Source organism: Zonotrichia albicollis, chromosome 14 (assembly GCF_047830755.1).
Source record: "Zonotrichia albicollis isolate bZonAlb1 chromosome 14, bZonAlb1.hap1, whole genome shotgun sequence".
Taxonomy (NCBI): domain Eukaryota; kingdom Metazoa; phylum Chordata; class Aves; order Passeriformes; family Passerellidae; genus Zonotrichia; species Zonotrichia albicollis.
Genome location: NC_133832.1, coordinates 20128914 through 20148943, shown reverse-complemented (window position 1 = coordinate 20148943; position 20030 = coordinate 20128914). Strand labels below are relative to the sequence as shown.

Genomic DNA, 20030 nt, shown 5'->3' with positions numbered 1-20030 from the left:
CTGCTGTATATGTTCTGCTGTGTCGACCCAAGTGGTTTCATCAACTGAACTTGTAAATTCACCTCAAAATACTGCACTGAGCTCCTTCACATAGATTACATTTCCCTTAACCCCCAATGGAAGGAAGGAAGGAAATTTTTCCTTCTATAATTCACTACTCAATCCAATTCTTTGTGATTTCTCTCAGATAACACAAACAATCCATAAAATTTGTGATTCTCTGCATACATTCAACACCCAGCAGGTTTAGTCACTGTTCTATTTGCATTAGCTTGAAGCATAAACACCAAAGACTTGAAAGAATCTCTATTCGGAGCAGGTTAAAAAAATAAGGCAGAAAAAGAAAACAGCAACAAAAATAACTCCTTCCTTCTGCATCCTAATGCAAACCTAAATTCATTTTTATTTTGAGGCACTGGCTGTTTTCTGCTGTTAAGTCTACCACAGAGGCTGTAGGACAGAAGATTACGGAGATCTGCCATATTCTGTGCAATGGAAAAGAGAGAAATGTCTTCTCTTGCTCTCAGGGAGGAACTTGCCTTAAATCCCAGCCCCTGTTTATTTATTGCCATTTAATACTCTCCTGCTCTTACATCACTGTTCCCTTCCTCCTGTAGGACACAGAACTTGGATTTTAAAAAGCCAAACCACAGCAAAACCCCCAACAAGATCTTGTCTCAGCCTTGTAGGATGTGTCCAACCTGCAAGCTGTGCTCACACTGGCAAGGTGGAGATTTGCTCTTTCCTGTAGTTAGGTGATTTGTAAGTTCTAAGAGTAAATCAGAGGAGAAAACTGAATGGACATGGAAAATAAAGATCTGTGCCAGCTCATCTTGCTTAGGCTTCTCCAGAGCCAGTGCTGGGGAAAAGGTGTTACTCTGATTTAACTCTGCATAAATTTCTGGGTGGCTCAAGCTCCTTCTCCACATGAAGAGAAACTTCCCCCGTGCCTGGGCAGGGTGCAAGGAAATCCAGGGAGAGGGGAGAGCCAGGGCTGCAGGTGGGGAGGGGGTCTGGGCAGGGCTCAGGCTGGCAGCGAGCACAGAGCCCGGTGAAAACCCAGCACAAACCCAGCACAAACCCCAGCAAAAACCCCAGCACAAACCAGCACAAACCCAGCACAAACCCCAGTGAAAACCCAGCACAAACCCAGCACAAACCCCAGTGAAAATCCAGCACAAACCCCAGCATAAACCCAGCACAAACCCCAGTGAAAATCCAGCACAAACCCAGCACAAACCCCAGTGGTATTTACAGCCCCAGAGGTGGGATGTGAGACACAACCTCAGGGCTGCACAAGGTCTCCCACCATGAAACCCTTCCCCAAATTACTCCACTGCTGGTATATTTTAGCTTTAGTGGCACACATCTCAGTTTGTTGGTCTCTGATGAGTTTGTCACTGTTGAGAGCAAAAATGAAGGCACAAATGGCATTTAGAACTTTCACTAGGCAGATTAGAAGCATTAATTAAACTCATTTGATTTCAGGCACGATAATTTGTTTTCCTTCATTCTGCCATCAACAATTTGCTGCCACCTTCTCCTTTCCAGGAGCCTGAGTGCAGCAGCCCCTGGTAAGGGCTGAGCTCCAGCATCAGGGTCCTGGAAGGGCTGAGCTCCAGCACCAGGGTCCTGGAAGGGCTGAGCTCCAGCACCAGGGTCCTGGAAGGGCTCAGCTCCAGGATCAGGGTCCTGGAAGGGCTGAGCTCCAGCACCAGGGTCCTGGAAGGGCTGAGCTCCAGGATCAGGGTCCTGGAAGGGTTCAGCTCCAGCATCAGGGTCCCCTGGCCCCAGAGAGGAGGAGGGAGCTGGACCCTCCAGCTGGGAGCAGGGACTTCACCAGCTGAAACAGCAGATTTTGGAGGAGGACATTGTGCAGTTTTAAATCCTATTCAATAATCACACCTTGCTTCTGTTCACCACTGTGTGAGAACTCTCTGAAAGTTTTAAAGCTTTTTCTAAGAAAGAAAAGGCACAGGTATTTGGATCATCTCACTTTTTTGAAGAAAAAGGTTCCTCAGATTCCCCAAATTTAAGTTATTGTCCTCTGAGATTCCAGCAGGCTGTTTCCTACACAGCTAAAGGGGAAACCAGAACCTAAAATGGAGCAATAAACCCCTAAAGGCCCCACATGTACAAATGGAGAGCAGGAAGCACATGGAGAGCTCACTGTGGAGCAGCTTGGTGGATCTGCCCCAGAAATGCCAGAAATGCACTGCTCCAACAGGGGCAATCCATGGGAAAGAGCCACAGAAATCTGTAGGGCACAGGAGGTTTAAGGGAGGAAACAAACCCAAGGCCTCTTTCTGGCTGCACTACAGAGAAGACAGAAGCGCTGATCATTTTCCCAAACACTGTAATCTGAAGTGGCATTTTCTGTTCCTTTTTAATCAAATGGATTGTTTCCCTCCTTAGAATGGTGCTGAGCCTTTTAACACTGCTGCAGAGCCAAGACACTGCTAATAAATATTTAAAGTCTCAGAGCTTTAAGTGAAAGGAAGGATTTGTTGGATAATATTTCATTTCCCTTAAACTGTTTATTCACCATTAAAATTGAAAATTTTAATTTTATGGGGATTGCTCAGAGAGCTGATGTTCAGACATCTCCACAAAAAACCCAAGAGTCAGGGAGGCAGTCTATAAATAACCACCTTGGAAATAAACTTCTGGGATTTGGACACGACCCAGATGAGATTTTCAAGTGTGCTGTAAATTACCCCCAGCCAGGGCACAGGTCAGAAGTGTTTACTGGCACTGAGCTTCATTGTTCACATCACCTGGCAGCAGTGGTGTACACCTGGAGCAGAGAGCTCTGAGGGTCAGGTTTGCTCAACTCATTCCTGGAGGAGGAGGGGGGGCATATTTTTTTTTATTTTATTTTATTTTATTTTATTGATCAAGCAGAGAACAAGCTCTGAGTGCCACTGCCTCAAGTACCTGTGACTCAGGGAGCTCATTGGGGGTGTCAATCAGGGATGCCCAGCTTAGGAACATCCCTCTCTCTTCCCTGCACATCCTCCCCTTGGGTTTTAGTGCTGGTACCACAGACAGTTCTGTTCCTAAAGTCAAGAAGGCAAACTATAAAGAGCAGGAAGAAAGGGAGGTGGGAAAAGTGAACAGGACACAAAGATGCCCTGAGACAAGGAGAGGATAAAAACCACAGATGAAATGTGATTAAGGCAACGAAAAGGAACAAGGGAATAGCCACAGATGTTGCCTTAGAAAGTGGGCAGAAGAAGGGCACTGAATGCAGAACAAGGGCACTGAATGCTGTTACCTGAGCTCAGGGTTAGGGGCAGGAGCTCTGGCTCTGCTGGTTCCCACTCATTTCACCCCAGTTTGAGCTACCCAAGAATAAAGTTGGATGTAATGGCACCTGTCAATTGAGGCTGCTTTTCTAGTTACCAGAAAAGGAGAGGAAGAGTGAGAGACACCTCCCTCCTCCAAGAGGCACCAGACAAGGCCCAGTGAGTGCTCCCTGCCCCAGGAGAAGGGATCAGGCCCAGCTGGACCTGGGGCAGGACAAGCTCTGTGTCACACGTGCCTGGCCTGGCAGGGCTGTGTCCTCTCATGCCAAAGCACAGCAGCAGGGCAGATTCTCAGTTATATTGAATTTAGCTCCTGCTCTGCACACTGAGTTTGAGCCTGGTGATCTTCCTGACCTGTCCAAACCTGCAGCAGCTGAGCTCTCTTTCATTGCTTTATCAGCTTTGAGGTGGAGATGGGCAATTCTAAATTTAGAGAGGCTTCAGCAGCACGCTGTGCCTGCCCATGCTTGCACTCTGCCTTCTGAAAAGATGATGACCAAACCAAATCCAGATTTCCCTTTAATCTGGCCTATTTTGAATCAAACTGCAAGGAGAGATACTAAAGCTGCTACTGGGAAACGTGCTGCTCCATGAATTAGTAATTGTGTTTGTCTTCTGCATTGGGGATTTTTTTGCCTGTGTTGCTGTTCTCTTACTGCCACTCAACGTGAGGAGCTTTTATTTGAATGAGACCATTTCAAAGCACTTTTACACCCATGTGGAGTCAGGCACTTGTTTACTTTCTGACAGTTACTTACTTCCTGTAAATATTTCACAGCCACAGGACCTCCCAGATGAAAGCAGAGCTTGCTCTGTGCTCCTGTTCAGGAGTCTAATTAAAACCAGAATAAAATGGGAGGCATGGAGCTAAGTGCTAACTGCAATGGATGGATGTAGGGGGAATTCAGCAAGGGAGCCTCTTCTAGCACAATTACTGAGGCAGAAAAGCAGAGGGAAAGTGCCCAACTCACAAGGGAGAGGAGAGGAGAGGGGAGGGGAGGGGAGGGGAGGGGAGGGGAGGGGAGAGGAGAGGAGAGGAGAGGAGAGGAGAGGAGAGGAGAGGAGAGGAGAGGAGAGGAGAGGAGAGGAGAGGAGAGGAGAGGAGAGGAGAGGAGAGGAGAGGAGAGGAGAGGAGAGGAGAGGAGAGGAGAGGAGAGGAGAGGAGAGGAGAGGAGAGGAGAGGAGAGGAGAGGAGAGGAGAGGAGAGGAGAGGAGAGGAGAGGAGAGGAGAGGAGAGGAGAGGAGAGGAGAGGAGAGGAGAGGAGAGGAGAGGAGAGGAGAGGAGAGGAGAGGAGAGGAGAGGAGAGGAGAGGAGAGGAGAGGAGAGGAGAGGAGAGGAGAGGAGAGGAGAGGAGAGGAGAGGAGAGGAGAGGAGAGGAGAGGAGAGGAGAGGAGAGGAGAGGAGAGGAGAGGAGAGGAGAGGAGAGGAGAGGAGAGGAGAGGAGAGGAGAGGAGAGGAGAGGAGAGGAGAGGAGAGGAGAGGAGAGGAGAGGAGAGGAGAGGAGAGGAGAGGAGAGGAGAGGAGAGGAGAGGAGAGGAGAGGAGAGGAGAGGAGAGGAGAGGAGAGGAGAGGAGAGGAGAGGAGAGGAGAGGAGAGGAGAGGAGAGGAGAGGAGAGGAGAGGAGAGGAGAGGAGAGGAGAGGAGAGGAGAGGAGAGGAGAGGAGAGGAGAGGAGAGGAGAGGAGAGGAGAGGAGAGGAGAGGAGAGGAGAGGAGAGGAGAGGAGAGGAGAGGAGAGGAGAGGAGAGGAGAGGAGAGGAGAGGAGAGGAGAGGAGAGGAGAGGAGAGGAGAGGAGAGGAGAGGAGAGGAGAGGAGAGGAGAGGAGAGGAGAGGAGAGGAGAGGAGAGGAGAGGGCTCCTGTCAGACCCTGCTGCCAGCCCTGCCAGGCTGATCCCTTGCAGGGCTCCTGGGGCACTCACTGATCTCTGTGCCAGGCACACCTGGGTGTCTGACAGACTTTTCCCAGAGCTGGCACTTTCTCCAGGCTGTAAATCATTACAGGGAAAGGCAGGGGCTGTGCTCTGCTGCCTTTGTGCTTGCAGAACTCCCACATCCGGGGCTGCAGACAAACCACCCACTCCAAAGCCATCCCATGAAGAGTAAGAAAAAACAAAGATCAAGCACTGCTTCCCCTGTTCTGGCTTTTTGGGTTTTTTTTAGAAATAGCTTGTTTGCTCTTGGTTAAGGAAAGATTTCTTACCACAGCTGTCTACAGGGCAAGGGCAAATTGCTTCAGGTTTGGAATGAGGATTTTTCACTTAAGAGAGTGCATTTGGAGACAAGGGAGATTATGAACAATCCTTTAACAAGATCTCAAGCCATCAGGCTGTTTAACGTTATTGATCAGTGCAGGCAGAGCACATTTTTTTAAAAATCAATCAGATTAGAATGGAAATAGATTTCTGGTTGTGGCTGCTCACAGGTTTCATTTCCCTGGCAGCAGAGCTGGCCTGCAGGAGGAGCAGCCCCAGGTCAGAGGGGTGACCCTGCCCTGCAGCCCTGCCAGCCCTGCACATGTGGGGATGCTGCAGTGCCAACAAAAATGGGATATCTCAATAAAAACCACATCACACCAGAAGGGACATCTCCCAACAAACAGCTCATGGCCACAGCAAACCATTCAATAGGGAGGAACATCACCTGGGTGTTATTTAAACACTCCTCTTCTTGAACACCAGTGTTCTCAGAATAGATCCAGATCTGATCCATGTCACCACACAGACAACAAAGCTCTCATCTCCAAAGGGATCACAGTTCTCAGGATTTGTTTGCAAAATAAATAAAAAGAAGCACTTTGCTTTCAAATTAGTGCCCAAGAAGTTGACAGCAACAGTAGTACACAGTAGAAATTATTTGTATTAATAGCTGTGCTTATTCTAGTGATGTTGGCATTCTCTGTGAAGATTAATTGGCAATAATGCTGCAGAAACTATTGCACGAGAAATGTGCACCATAAACCTAAAATGATTTGACTGACCTAAGTTCTAAAGTAAAATATTTACAGTAATGAGATTCTAATTATCCTTTGTTATGGCAGCCATTCTCCCCTCTCCTCTTTGTTGTTAGGAGATGTATTGTTTCAGCATTTTAGCCCCATTTATTTTCTCACATTTGCATTTCACATGCACAGAGAATGAGAGGCGATCATTACCTTCTTCACTTTGCATTCAATTTACATCAACAGCACATTACCTCATCCTAACTCATTTATCAAGCACAGAAATTTGATAACAAAAGCTACTGTCAGTGATGAATAAGGATCATTTCAAACGGAGCAAGAAGAAACAAGATGAATTATAGGTTTCAGGAGTTTTTGTTTGCCCAAGAAAAAGAAGATACAGGATTTTTTCCCACCTAGACAAGAGGGATCTCATGAGGCTGCAACTCATATTCAGCATCTCCTCTTCACCTGCTGGGTGTGTGCTGCACACAGAGGCAACCCCAAATCCACGAGCCATAAATGTCAGTGCCCTGTGCCTCGCAAAGGAACGGTCCTCATTTTCTGGGCTAAGTGAACAGAGTTTACGGGTCATAAGCTCGAGGAGAAGCTTTACCAGCCACCCAGGGCTGCTGTGGCCTCAGAGCATGAGTGGTGCTGCAGCCTGGAGAGAGCAGCATGTCCAGAGGGCACAGCCCTGTCCCTGCCCCTGTCCCATCCCAGTCTCTGCCAGTCTGTGGTGCCCCGTGCCAGGAGCCCAGGCTGCCCGGGGGCGGCAGGGCAGAGCTGCCTGTGCTGGGCACGGGGGCGTGTGGCCACCTTAACCCCAGGGCTGCCCAGAGCAGTGAGCAAACAACTGCTGCCCTTTGAACCATTGCCTGAGCTCAGCCCTGCGCGCTGTCAGAGCCTGGCCGGGGGAGAAGATGGCAAAGGGCCCCCTCACACTGTGCTTGTGTCTGCTGGGAGCCTGCCTGGCTGCTGGAAACACAGGTGAGTGCACCCCAAACAGCAAACCCCTGTTTTGGGCACAGGTGTCACAGACTGGGGCTGGGCACAGTTTGTCACCTGGATGCAGTGTGACAGCTCGGGCAGTGCTGGAGAGCAGCTCAGAGGCACTGCTGCACTGCTCTGCTCCTCTCAAAGCTCTGCTCTTTGCTGGGCAATGAAATAATGGCTTTGTGCTGATTTTATACAGCATGTGTCACAGGGATTCATTTTCAGAATGGATTTTTTCCTTAGGTTTTTGCGTCTTTAGGCTTTCAGAGCTCCATTCAGCCATTTTAGGAGGCACACACAGACGGGGAAGGGGGGAGAGCGCTGCTGGGGGAGTGATGACAGTCCCACTCTTTGTGTGCCATCACTTTGTCCTGGACAGCAAACAAGTGCTCACATCCATAAAACTCTCTTTGTATTGCCACAGCCGGGGTTGTTTAAAGGCAAGCCCAGCGTGGCTTTAACAAGGGCTGTGGGATGCAGCCAGGGCTGGGACAGGACAGAGCAGCTGATGGATGTGGGCAATCACACACAGTAATGCAGAATGTTGATTTATCTGCAGCAGCGACACTTCCAGCAGAGGCTGCTTCACATCCAGTGTGAGCCCTGTTTCCTGCAAGGCTGCCCTTTCTTCTTTCATTAAACATAGCTGGAAACAGGTTAAAAAAAGGCTCTTTCCACTATGTTTGCTCAGCAGTGAAAAGTGAGCAGAACCTCATAGTTTTGCCACCCCCACCAGGTGTATCCCCTATAAAATACAGTGGAGAGGACAGCTCTCAAACAGCTTATTCCAGTCTGTGCATCTGTGATGGGTGATTATATGTTTTAGGGCATTTTAAGCATCAAACTTCAGCCCTCCCCATCACCCTCTTGCCACCAACCATTTCCATTGACTATTTTGACATTTGGCTCTGCAGATTTGATCCTTTAGATTAAAGGGGCTGAGGTGGGACAATAAAGAAATCTCAGTCCAGAAATCTCGGTGGCAGTGCTAGACTGTCTCTGGCCATGGGCAATGGGGGTGCACACCTGGACAGGGAGGACACAGACCTGCCCAGCACATCCAGCCCAGCCCTGCCCTGTCCCTTGCAGTGTTCCTGGGCAGCAGGGAGGCCAGCTCGGTGCTGCAGAGGCAGCGCAGAGCCAACTCCAACCGGCTGGAGGAGGTGATCCCTGGCAACCTGGAGAGGGAGTGCATCGAGGAGAAGTGCAGCTATGAGGAGGCCCGGGAGGTGTTTGAGAATGAAGAGAAAACGGTGAGTGCCATGATGCTCTAACCTGAGCCTAACCTAACCCTAATCCTAATCCTAAACCCTAATCCTAACCCTGTTCCCTCCAGCTGGGGCACAGAGGGGCAGGAGGGGGAACAGCCAGGAGAAAACCTGCAGGGCCCAGGGCAGCCTCTGGCATGGCAGGTTTTCACCTGTGCTCCATCACTTGGGCTGGGGAGCTGCTGTAAAGGCTTCCTCAGCCACCACTGGGATATGGAGCTGGTGGTTTCCCTGCAAGTCCTTCCCTTCAGCTTTGGAGCCATCCAGGTACTGCCTCAGTCACTCAACACCCAGAAATTGGAAAGCAAAGGAAACTTTTTCTTTTTTCCCTTTGCAGATGCAGTTTTGGCAAACATATGTTGGTAAGAGCTGTTTTCTTCATGTTCTAATGTTTAATATTCCTGTCTGAGTGCATAAAGAGCTGATGTGTCTGTAACAAATGTATTCCAGCATCCAGGAACTGTCAGGGCAGAGCCATCAGAGCCTTGCACTCCAAGTCCTGCCGTGCCCAGCCTGGGTCTGTCCCCTTGGTACAGAAATGGCAAGCCAAAGAAAAAAGGATATCTTAGCATTTTATTTGTTCAAGCAGGGTTTTTCTAACAAATTTGAAAAACCTCACTGAACAAAACCAGTTCAGGCAGAGTGCTGGATCTCTCATTGAGCCCAGGTCAGGCTCTGGCTCCAGTTTCAGCTGTGCCACAGAGTAAAATACCACAGCAATAATTAACACCCCTTCAGCAAACAGCAAATGCTCTGTTCCCAAGCAGAGATCTCCAGATAAGGCACAGCCCTGTGAAGGCACAGCGTGAATCCCTAGAAATGCCATATTAAAGTGGAGCCTCAACATGATCATAGCAAACAGCTGTTTGCAATTCACACCCTCACTTCACTGCTTTCTCTCCACATCCACTTCTTCCTTTTGAGCCTCCATCCCCAACGACTCCTTGGTCCCTTAACAAAAAGATTTCAATGCCCACTACACCATCTGAAACTAATTTTGAGGACATTTCAATAAATGAACTGTTTGGTAGATTGGCAGAGTGCCCAGAACATCTCACTAAAAAGCCTTAAATAATTCAGATTACTCAGTCCAGACTATAAAATAAAAACATTACATTTGCATTGCAGGACTGTCCTCTGAAAAAACAACTGATGAAACTCCACACTGCATTTGTTTCCCTGCCACTGTAACAAATTGGCTGATCAGAAATAAGGAATGCCATCTATTCCTCTGTCATCCGGGGTGCCTGCTCTGCTGTTCAGAGTGCAGCCCTCGGGAGCTCAGCCCTGCACAGCCCCAGCTGCCGTGCTCACCCTGCCTCAGAGCTCCAGCAGGACTCAGACAGGCCCAAACCATTTTGTTCTGTTTGCATTTTGCATTCCAGCCCTTTCCTGAAAGCCCCATGGGCTGCCACCCTGTCCTGCCCCTTCACAGGGCACAAACCCAGCTCAGCCCTGCCCTTTCTCCAGGCCTTGGCACAAACATTCAAAGGGCATCCCCATGGTTTAACATCCCTGATTTGCTTCTCCAAGGCTGTACATGCCCAACTTTGCAATGTGTTTTCATTAAAGCCTCAGGTTCTCAGCTGGAGAGCTGGGAAAATAAAGCCCTGGCACAGGGGGAGGAATCTAGAGCAGGTAACAGTGCAGGACTGAGAAAGGGAGAGCAACAGGGAGGTTCTCAATCCTGACACCAGACAGGTCTCCATACTCCCGTGCACAGATCCAAACTGTCATAGAGCAGCCTGAGTGTTCAAACAACCAGAGTAGGATACTCAGAGCACTCCTGAAGGAGCAAACCTCCTACATTTGTCTCATTTGGCCAAGCCATGAGGTCCTGCTGGGATGCTGCAGGAGGTGACTGCAGAGGGGCTCTCTGGGCTGGGCAGGGTGACCCACAGGGGACACAGCCCTGGGGGACACAGCCCTGGGGGACAGAGCTGCCCTACTGTGCTCCCCCCTGCTGCCCCGGTGCTGCACCCTCAGCTGCCAGGCCCTGGCTGTCCCCAGCCCTGGGAGGAGCTGTGCTGGCCCTGGCAGGGCTGTGGTGGCTGTCAGCCCCGTGGTGGGTGTTAGCTCAGTGGTGGGTGTTGTTCTGTGATGGGTGCCAGCCCCGTGGGTGCTGACTCTGCTGTGCTCTCTCCAAGATGGGGATCAGTGCAACCCCAACCCGTGCAAAAACGGAGCCGAGTGCAAGGACCAGATCAACTCCTACGTGTGCTGGTGCCCGGCTGGCTACGAAGGCAAGAACTGTGAGATAGGTACGTGCCAGGGCTGCCCCAGGGCCCTGCTGCAACCCCTGGGATCAGCATCACCCGCTGGGGCTGGTGACACCCACCCTGCTGTGCTGTGCTGGGAGGCAGGGAGGGGGAAATGCAGCCTGCTGGGCCTGGGATGGCAGGGGGACATGGCAGGGGGACAGCAGGCCCTGGGGATGGCACGGGGACATGCCTGGGGACAGCAGGACATTGGGGACAGTCTGGGGACAGCAGGCCCTGGGGATGGCAGGGCACTGGGGATGGCAGGGGGACATGGCAGGGGGACATGGCAGGGGGACATGCCTGGGGACCACAGGACACTGGGGACATGCCTGGGGACATCAGGGGCTGTCTCTGGTCCTGCCCAGCCCCCAGAGCAGCCCCAGCTCTGCTCTGCTGGGCACCTGCTCCTAGGCAGGGCTCAGTGGAGGCTCAGGCTCAAGGTCTCCTGTCCTGCTGTGGCTGCCAGGGCAAATGTTGACACAGAGCCCTTCCTTTGTGTCCCAAAAGCACAAACCTGCCTGGGAGGGCTCAGTCAGGGACAGCTTGCTTAGGGCAGAGTTCCTCACAGACTGCCCCTGTCCCCGTGGAACCCCCATTCTCCCACAGACCCCATGGAACCCCCACTCTCACACAGACCCCGTGGAACCCCCACTCTCCCACTCCCCTTCCTCATGCCAGGCTGAGCAGCAGGTGCTGGGCAGGGCAGGACTATCCTGACTTCCCTTCAATGGCACTCCGCTTAATTCATAATTACAATTATCAGCAGCAACCTTGATTCTGGAAGCAAATAAAAGGCAAATATTTTCCTGATGGGTTGAGGAGTCTGTGAAAACCAAACAGCTGATAATTTAAGCAAGAGGGATATTCAGCTCTTATAATATAATCAGGGGCTGTGCAGCTCACATAATGTGCTAGACTCACTGCACTAATAAAAGATTCTCTTTCTAGTTGTATTTCTGCTCTGGCAAGAGAGGAGTGTACGTTAAAAAGAGCATTTCAAAGTTGCATCAAATTTAAATAGTCTCATTGCAGATTTCTTGGGGAAGTGAGGAGCAAAAATAGAGCTGGAAGTGAGGCGTGAAGAAGAGCTCTGTAAAAATAGTAAATGATGGCATTAAAATGGCTACAGGAAGGGAGGTGTCCTTGAGGAAGTGGGAGTGGAGCTAATCTGCTGTGAAGTTATTTGAAAACTCCCTGGGAATGGCAGGGGCCTCTGCAGGTTTGGGTTCCCCAGCTCCAAGGTGCTGCTGCCAGAGGAGTGAGGCTGGGCTGGTGCAGGGGATGGAAACCTGGGATGTTCCATCACACAGTGACCCATCCTGCTGAAGGGCTCCTCCAGCCGGCTGGGATGGCTGATGGGTGCCCCAGGAGGAGCACAGGGCTTGGCTTGGAGCTTGGAGCCCAGCAAGAACCCCAGCACAAAGCCCTGCCTGGGGCAGGGTTGGCTCCAATCTATACAGGATGTTGCTCCAGTCTATACAGGGTGTTCTCCCCCACTGCCAAAAGCACAAAAGTGGGGAAATCACGTGGCTTGTCACCAAATATTTGCAGGAGTCCTCTAGGGTCAGATGCCAAATTTCAGCCAGCACGCAGCTGTTGGAGGCTGTGCCAGGGCTCTGGGGGGGCTCCGTGAGCTCCTCAACCTGCACAGTGCTCCTGAACTGAGAGCAGGGATGGGACTGCCCTGAACTGAGAGCAGGGATGGGACTGCCCTGAACTGAGAGCAGGGATGGGACTGCCCTGCCTCCCCAGCTCCTCACAAACCACCATCTGCTTTCCACAGTCTGGGCCGGCCACTGGGGGGGAAGTAGGAGTGGAGTTAAAGTTCCCCTTTACTGAGCCCAAACCCCCCAGTCCCAACAGATCTCTGACCAGCTGGGTTTCAAGAGAGCTCTCACAGTTTCGTTTTCATTTCTTTCAGACTTCACCTGTGCTATTAAAAATGGAGGCTGCAAGCACTTCTGCAGTCATCAGCCCCCACAGAAGGTTGTGTGCTCCTGTGCCCCTGGCTATAAACTGCAAGAAGATGGAAAGTCCTGTGAACCTACAGGTTAGCTTTTAAACTGCTTTTAAGAGGTTTGGGTTCAAGTTTTCAAGGCCTTGTCCTGGATTTAGTGCAGTGCTTGAGGCTGCAGCATCACAAAGGGCTATAGAATAGCAGGTTCTCCTTGTGCTCCCCAGCTCTACCCTGCCCCTAGACCATGACAATACCTATAAACTCAGTGACACATGCAGACCCAGCCCACCGCAGCACAGCAAATTAACTGGGCACGAGCATCTCAGAAGCACATCTGGCAGAGAGGAGATTGAGCAGATAAACATTTTGCCATCTGAAGCCAGTTTAGCATTTGATGCTATGACATTTCTAACTGACTGCAGCAGGCTGCACACCCAAGCTCACACGCAGGCACCTGCACAGGGCAGCTCTGTCAGCTGCCCCAGGGAGCAGGGACCTCCTGAAAGGGCTGGCAGCCAGCAGTCGGTTTGGGAAGGATCCTGGGCAGGGAATCCTGTGAACAGAGGATCTCATCCTGTGAACAGAGGATCTCATCCTGTGTTGCCCAACAATGCTGTATCACTTTCACTGGACCAGAAAGGTTTACAGTTAGCAAGAAGATTGTCTTTCAGGTTGGGTGATTGTCCTTCCTGCAAAAGCTTTGTTTTATTGGCTCTAAAACTTTCCTTTCATAGGCAGAGCCTGCAGGTACCACTTTCCATCACTCAACACTCGTTTGAGTCCTGTCCCTAAAGTGAGCTGTCTAAAAATAAAGGATGAAGTCTCAGTAGGCCACACTCACATCTGATTTTACACTAATGTTTGTTTGCTCAGTGCTTCTGAGAGCTTTTCAGATGAAAGACAATGCCTGGTGCTATTTACTATTTTGACTGCCACCACCAGCAGGAATTCAGCACACGCTGCGTGGGAGAGCAACAGGAAGAGCTCGTGTGAAACGAGCCTGCAGATGAGTTCTTCATTAACAGAGGAAACATTCAACTCTAGGAAGAGTTTATTAATGTTTTCCTCACCTTGGTGCCAAGCAGGATTATCTGTACAATTGGCAGCTGTTATTTCCTGCCCTGTCCCAGCTGGCTGTTCATTGCTCTGGGGTCACTGCTCTGGAAGTGCCCAGCACAGGATTCCAGGTATGCAGCACACATCCTGCCAAGGGCAGGCACAGCTGCCCCAGCCCGTCAGGCACAGGTGCTCCGCACAAGCCTTTTTCACTTTTAAAGCCGCTCAGATGTCATTTCCAAAGCCCAGAAACAATCAATGCTTTTGCTGTGTTTCCATATCCCTCACACTGGGGCTCCAAGGCACAGGCACAGGGTGCCCATGCTCAGCCCACAGCCCTGGGCTGGCACACAAACCCTGCCGAGGCGAGGGTTTCCCTGCTCCCTCCCCTCTGGTGGCTCTCGGGTGTGACACAGCCACCCCCAGCGTGTCCCTTGCTCTTGCAGTGCCGTTCCCCTGCGGGAGGATCACGGCTCCCGAGGCCAAGAGGAAGCTGACGCGCTCCATGAACACCTTTGAGCACTGGAACAGCACGAGCGAGGAGCCCGAGGAGGGGCAGGGCCCCGAGGAGGGCCAGGACAACGCCACGGAGAGCAGCAGCACCGCAGCCCCCATGAGGATCACACCCGTGCTCAGGACGGGCACGCGCGTCGTCGGCGGCTCGGACAGCATGAAGGGAGAGGTGCCCTGGCAGGTACGGCCTTTGCAAACCTTCTGGGAGCCCAGCAGCCCTTGTGAGCGCAGAGCATCCTCCCTTTGGACACCCAGAGTCTGTCTCTGGGGTTAGGCTGGCAATAGCCTCAGGCCCAACAGGAGTACAGCTCCTTCCCACACACACTTCTATGTGTATAGAAACAGCAACAAAACCTGCCTGCGTGGGGCTCTCCTCTGGCAAAGAAAGCCACAGGTCACAGTCACAGCAGCTTTACCCAGTGGGGCACAAAGGGCTGAGCTACAGCAGCAGAATGCCTGGTAGTCCATGAATGCGCCAAAAGTAAGCTGGGAGGGAAGGGAGTTTTGCAACGAGCAATGCAACTCATTTTTGGCTCCATCAGATCATAGAATCACCCAACAGTTTGGGTTGGAAGGAACATTAAAGATCACCCAGTTCCAGCCCCCAGCTGTGACCAGGGCCGCCTTCCACTGCTGCAGGCTTACCCAAACCCCAGAGTGAGATTTGCCCTGCTCCCACAGGTTCTGCTGGTGAACAGCCAAGGTGAGGGCTTCTGCGGTGCCACCATCATCAACGAGAAGTGGCTGGTGACAGCAGCACACTGCCTGAAGTCAGGCTTCACCCACAACCTCACTGCTGTGGCAGGTGAGCACCTGGGCATGAGGGGAGGGATGGGCACAGGGCAGGGCACAGGGCACTGAGCACAGTGAGGGGCAGCAGCAGGACTCGAGCTGCTGTGGGGCCTGACTTGGGCTGCTGGGGGCACAGAGGCCCCAGCTGAACCTACAGCCCTTCACCAACCCGGTCCTGCAGGTGCCAGCACCTCTGGCAGGAGCACTGAGCCGGGTCTGCCTTGGTGCCACAGCCACAGTGTGAGCACAGATCAGCCTGGCCATAGGCGAGCTTGCCTGAGCCAGGGGCTCATCCAGCCAGCTTTAAAGCCTGCTGGAAGAAGCCTTCCCCTCCCCTATATTTCTTTGTTTCTCCACTTTCATCCCTGAATCACTTATTCGTGTCCCCAGCAATAGCAAGCATCTCTAACGTAAGAAAAGCCAGCCGAAAGTCTCCCCCACGTATGGGCTGTAGGAACAGCCTGGGAGGGAGCTGCCATTCCCACCGTGCCCACCAAGCCCCGCCGAGCCCGCAGCACCCGCTCACCTCAGGCTGGCTCCGTACCGGCTCCGCAGGTGGTGCTCGGTGCCGCCGGTTCCGGAGGGTCGGGGGAGCCCCCGCAGCACGGCCCGAACGCCCCGGGGGCTGCGGGACGGTGCCCGGCAAACGCCATCCTTAATGTCCTTAACGCTGCTCAGCCTGCGGGGGATGCGGCCCCAGGTGCTGCCCCTTCACCCACCCGAGCTCTGCCCTGATTCTCGCCACCTGTTACCCAAGGCGGGGTAACGGGCTGCAGGCACCGCGATCACAGCATCCCGCAGGTGCTGGCACTGCCATCCCAGCATCCTGCACCGCGATCACGGCATCCCGCAGGTGCTGGCACTGCCATCACAGCATCCTGCACCGCGATCACAGCATCCCGCAGGTGCTGGCACTGCCATCACAGCATCCTGCACCGCGATCACGGCATCCCGCAGGTGCTGGCCATCACAGCATCCCGCACTGCCATCGCGGCATCCCGCACTGCCATCGCGGCATCCCGCACTGCCATCGCGGCATCCCGCGGCTGCCGGCAGCGGCCGAGAGCAGCTGAGCCTCGGGCAGGCTCAGGGGCACCTGTGAGCATCAGCGGTGGCACCGCTGCCTTCCCGCACCCCATCCTGCCCCGTGGCTCTGGGGGTTTAGAAAAGGGAGGTTAAGGTTTCTTTTCACTAATACTTTATTTGTTTTAGACCAGTATTTTTTATCAGCGAGTTCTGCCCCCTTTGCTGCAATCCCCTTACCTCTGTCTGTGGATGCTAAATCCCCAGAACAGCCACTTTGCTGCTAGCTCTGGTAAAAGCATTTGCATCTTTGGTGCCTGGCTGGATGATGGGTGCCCGGTGTCACACCTGGGTAGTGCCGGGGGCTGAGACATGAGGGAACCTGCAGGTGCCTCTGATGAGGAGCCAGCAGCCTGGCCAGAGCAGCCTCAGAGGCACCTGAGGGCTCAGCCCTGTGGGCTGGGCTGGAGTGGTGCTGGCACTGGCACTGGCTGGCACCAGCACGGCACAGGCCCTGGTACAGCCTCTGGGCTGGGCTGGAGTGGCGCTGGCACTGGCACTGGCTGGCACCAGCAGGGCACAGTCCCTGGCGCTGCCTGGGCACCCAGCCCCGCCGCTCTGTGCAGGTGAACACGACGTCGGGAGCGATGACCACACGGAGCAGCTGCGCAAGGTGGTGAGGCTGCTGCCCCATCCCACCTACAACGCCTCCATCAACGAGTTCCACAACGACATCGCCCTGCTGGAGCTGGACCGGCCGCTCACCTTCAACAGCTACGTGACGCCCGTGTGCCTGGGCAGCCGCGAGTTCACCAACGCCCTCCTGAAGCAGGGCGTGGGCACCGTCAGCGGCTGGGGCAGGGTGCTGTTCCGCGGCCGCTCGGCCACCACCCTGCAGGTGCTCAGGGTGCCCTTCGTGGACCGGCCCACCTGCCTCAAGAGCACCTCCACCACCATCCTGCAGAACATGTTCTGCGCCGGGTTCCCCAGCGGCGGCAGGGACACGTGCGAGGGGGACAGCGGGGGACCCTACACCACCGAGATCGAGGGCACCTGGTTCCTCACGGGCATCACCAGCTGGGGCGAGGAGTGCGCCCTGCCCGGCAAGTACGGCATCTACACCAGGGTCTCCAAGTACGTCAAGTGGATCAAGCAAACCACGAAGCTCCCCTGAGCCCGGGAGGAGCGCTGAGCCTGCTGGGGAGGCTGCACCACGCTGGAGGATGGACTGGGGACATGCAGAGGGACCACGGCAATCCCCGTGGCTTTGAGAGACCATTTCAATAAACGTTTGTGGATGAAATAACTTCTGCTCTTGGAAGGCTGAAGTTGAGAGAATGCAATGCAAATGTGGTAATAAGGAAATAAAAAGCCTTTTAATGACCCATGGCTGCATTTCTGAATGCACTGGTGCTGCTGGGGTGGTGTGAGTCCCCAAATCCCAAATGCAGGGGTTGGTGGATCAGCAGGGGAATGGCTCACATGTCCCAGGCCAGTGTGCCACCAGCACTGCCCACAGCTGGCACACAGCAGTGTGGGCAAGGGAAGCCCAGCAGGCACTGCTGCCCCAGCAGCACCCCAGGAGCCCACGAGGGAGATGAGCACGCACAGCAGTGCAGCCACAGTGCTCCCAAACAGAGGTTTTCACATGGAGGGGAGGCTGGGGACACCCCAACCCTGCTGGGATGGGTGCAGGGGACACTGGGGACACCCCAACCCTGCTGGGATGGGTGCAGGGGACACTGGGGACACTCTGACCCTGCTGGGATGGTTCCAGGGGACACTGGGGACACCCTGAGCCAGGGCAGGCTGTCAGCAGCTGCTCTTTCAGACTTCACTGTGAGTGCCAAGGCACCTCTGCCACTCTCATTGCCACTGCAGCCAGCAAGAAACTAACTGGATCATCTGCCACTGCTTACCTTAAAATCAAAATGCATGTAAGCAGGTTTTAAGTTGTTCCAAGGAAATGAAATAAAACCAACACTGTGAGCACTTTTTTTTCCCCTCTGGAATTATAGCAGATGTGTATTTGAACAGAATAGCATATTCTCAGATGGATTTATTTAACAAGTTTTTAATCTTTAAATATAGATTTAACACATTTTTACAGGTACATATACAATATAGTTCATTTAAACTTGCAGTCAGAGAAAATTCTCTACTGTCATTTATACATATACATGGAGAGCCTAGTTCAACAGCATACTCAGGGGAACATACCATGTGTGCAAAGTTTCAAATGTTAAAAACCTCAGACTGTACATTCAGATTTGCAGAACTTATCAACCTCATAAATTAATAAAAGCTAAGATTTAAAACTATGGAAGACAAAAAAGATTAAAATCATTCAATATGCAATGTGTGCTGTGTTTCAGACAAATATTTACATTGTACCTCAAAATGTGTATTGTTAGCACAAGAATTGTAACCACTAGAAAGAGCCCCAACAGTAATTAAGACTTTCCCACCTCATGAGTGCATTGTGATTGATTTGGAAGCAGAGGAACAGAGCCTGCAGTGCTTGCACTGTGGCTCCAGCGAAGGACACGGGATGTGCTGGCTCTGGGGCTGCTCAGCTCAGACTCAGCTGGGCCTGGCTCTGAGGGGCTCAGGGTTCCCCCCAGTCCTGGAGGAGCAGCCACTGGGGGCTGGGGAGCCCCAGGCCACCCCAGGCAGCAGCTCAGCAACTGCTCCACACAACAACAGGCACAAAACAAACCCAGCACCTTCTGACCTAACCTGTGCCTAAGGACCAGCTCACAAATGAAAATCAGATCATAAAGGTCCCCCTTTAGTCCATGGAATAAACATTTCCTTTGGCTGGGGCAGAGCAAACTCACTACTGCATGCACACCATTAACCCTGCTCTCCACACACTCGGGTGCTCTTTGCACACATCTGCTCAAAAGTTCAAACCACCTGTACCTACCTAAGTTCTACAAAAGCAAAACTAGACAAAGAAACACAAAATTAAATTATCAGTCTTCAACATTCTTTTTCCCTTCTCAAAAATTCAGTAGATACATTATTGTTAAAGATGCTGAAAAAGTCTTATCACAAGAACATCCTTAGTGCAAACATGGACATTTAGCTCGGATTTATGGCACGTGTTCCAAAGGTACATACATTAATGTAAACTTCAACACTTGCTAGATACAGGTTTCAGCCCTGGGACGCTTTGGGACCCTAAGTGATTGGTGACAACCCTGAGGTGTCAGTTTGAGCTGACCCAGACCCCACTGAGATCAGGGAGGCTGACTGCAGTGGGCTGGAGTCAGACCCCAAGTGCAAAAAGAGGATCTTTAGTGTTATTGCTTCCTCACGTGGAGTCAGCCAGATGATGCTCTTACAGAACATTACATTCACACAGCTGAAGCAGATAGTTAAGAAAAATCCACCCATAAAATCAATTAAGCAGGACATACAGCTTCTTGGTTTGGTTTTTTTTTTTTTTTCTTTTTGGTTTACCAAAACTCAACTCTTGTTTGCAACTTCAACACTTGTCAGCTAGTATGTAGGCAAAACCTACTTCAACCTGCAGAGGAGATTTCAAGCATCTAAACGAAGTGTCAGGAAACTGTAGTGTACTTCTCTGATGAAACATGATGTATGTCATGGAAAAACAGCAGGAAAATGAATAAAATACCATCATTTCCACAGGCAAACAAAACCAAAGAGCAGAGAATGGCTTCCTTTATGAGCATGAGAAGCTGCTTAGGACCCCAGTCCCACTCAGTGCAGATGAGGCTGTGGAGGTCTGTGAATGTGATGAACAGGACAGGACAGCTCCAACTACTGTGCTATTTCTCTGTAACACTGAGCTGAAAGCTTCCCAAGAGCATCGAAAATGGGATGCTGCTAGTTCACCCTCAGTTCAAGGGGAACTAAACTTTCTGGTGTTACACAGGGCAGCATCTA

The 20030-nt window shown here is 52.0% G+C and overlaps 2 protein-coding genes across 3 annotated transcripts in view; one reads left to right on the top strand and one right to left on the bottom strand.

The window, feature by feature from the left end:
- The first annotated feature begins 7077 nt into the window (after positions 1-7077).
- On the top strand, positions 7078-17495 carry F9 (coagulation factor IX). The gene is made up of 8 exons (XM_074551433.1): positions 7078-7236; positions 8332-8495; positions 8848-8872; positions 10658-10771; positions 12693-12821; positions 14231-14478; positions 14979-15102; positions 16739-17495. The coding sequence occupies exons 1-8, from the start codon at positions 7170-7172 to the stop codon at positions 17284-17286; spliced, it is 1419 nt and encodes a 472-aa protein (XP_074407534.1). The 5' UTR covers positions 7078-7169; the 3' UTR covers positions 17287-17495.
- Positions 17496-19540: 2045 nt separating this feature from the next.
- Positions 19541-20030, bottom strand: part of MCF2 (MCF.2 cell line derived transforming sequence) — a 43557-nt gene continuing 43067 nt past the window's right edge. For both annotated transcript variants that reach the window (XM_074551427.1, XM_074551426.1), the window contains exon 30: positions 19541-20027. In XM_074551427.1, the coding sequence (XP_074407528.1) occupies positions 19987-20027 (41 nt within the window). In that variant the 3' untranslated portion in view covers positions 19541-19986. The remainder of the gene's footprint in view (positions 20028-20030) is intronic.

Bases quoted from the DNA above. Each gene is read 5' to 3' on its own strand.
- F9 (XM_074551433.1), top strand. From the start codon at position 7,170: ATGGCAAAGGGCCCCCTCACACTGTGCTTGTGTCTGCTGGGAGCCTGC. The intron at 7,237-8,331 runs GTGAGTGCACCC...TGTCCCTTGCAG, and splicing joins CCTGGCTGCTGGAAACACAG to TGTTCCTGGGCAGCAGGGAG. The intron at 14,479-14,978 runs GTACGGCCTTTG...CTGCTCCCACAG, and splicing joins AGGGAGAGGTGCCCTGGCAG to GTTCTGCTGGTGAACAGCCA.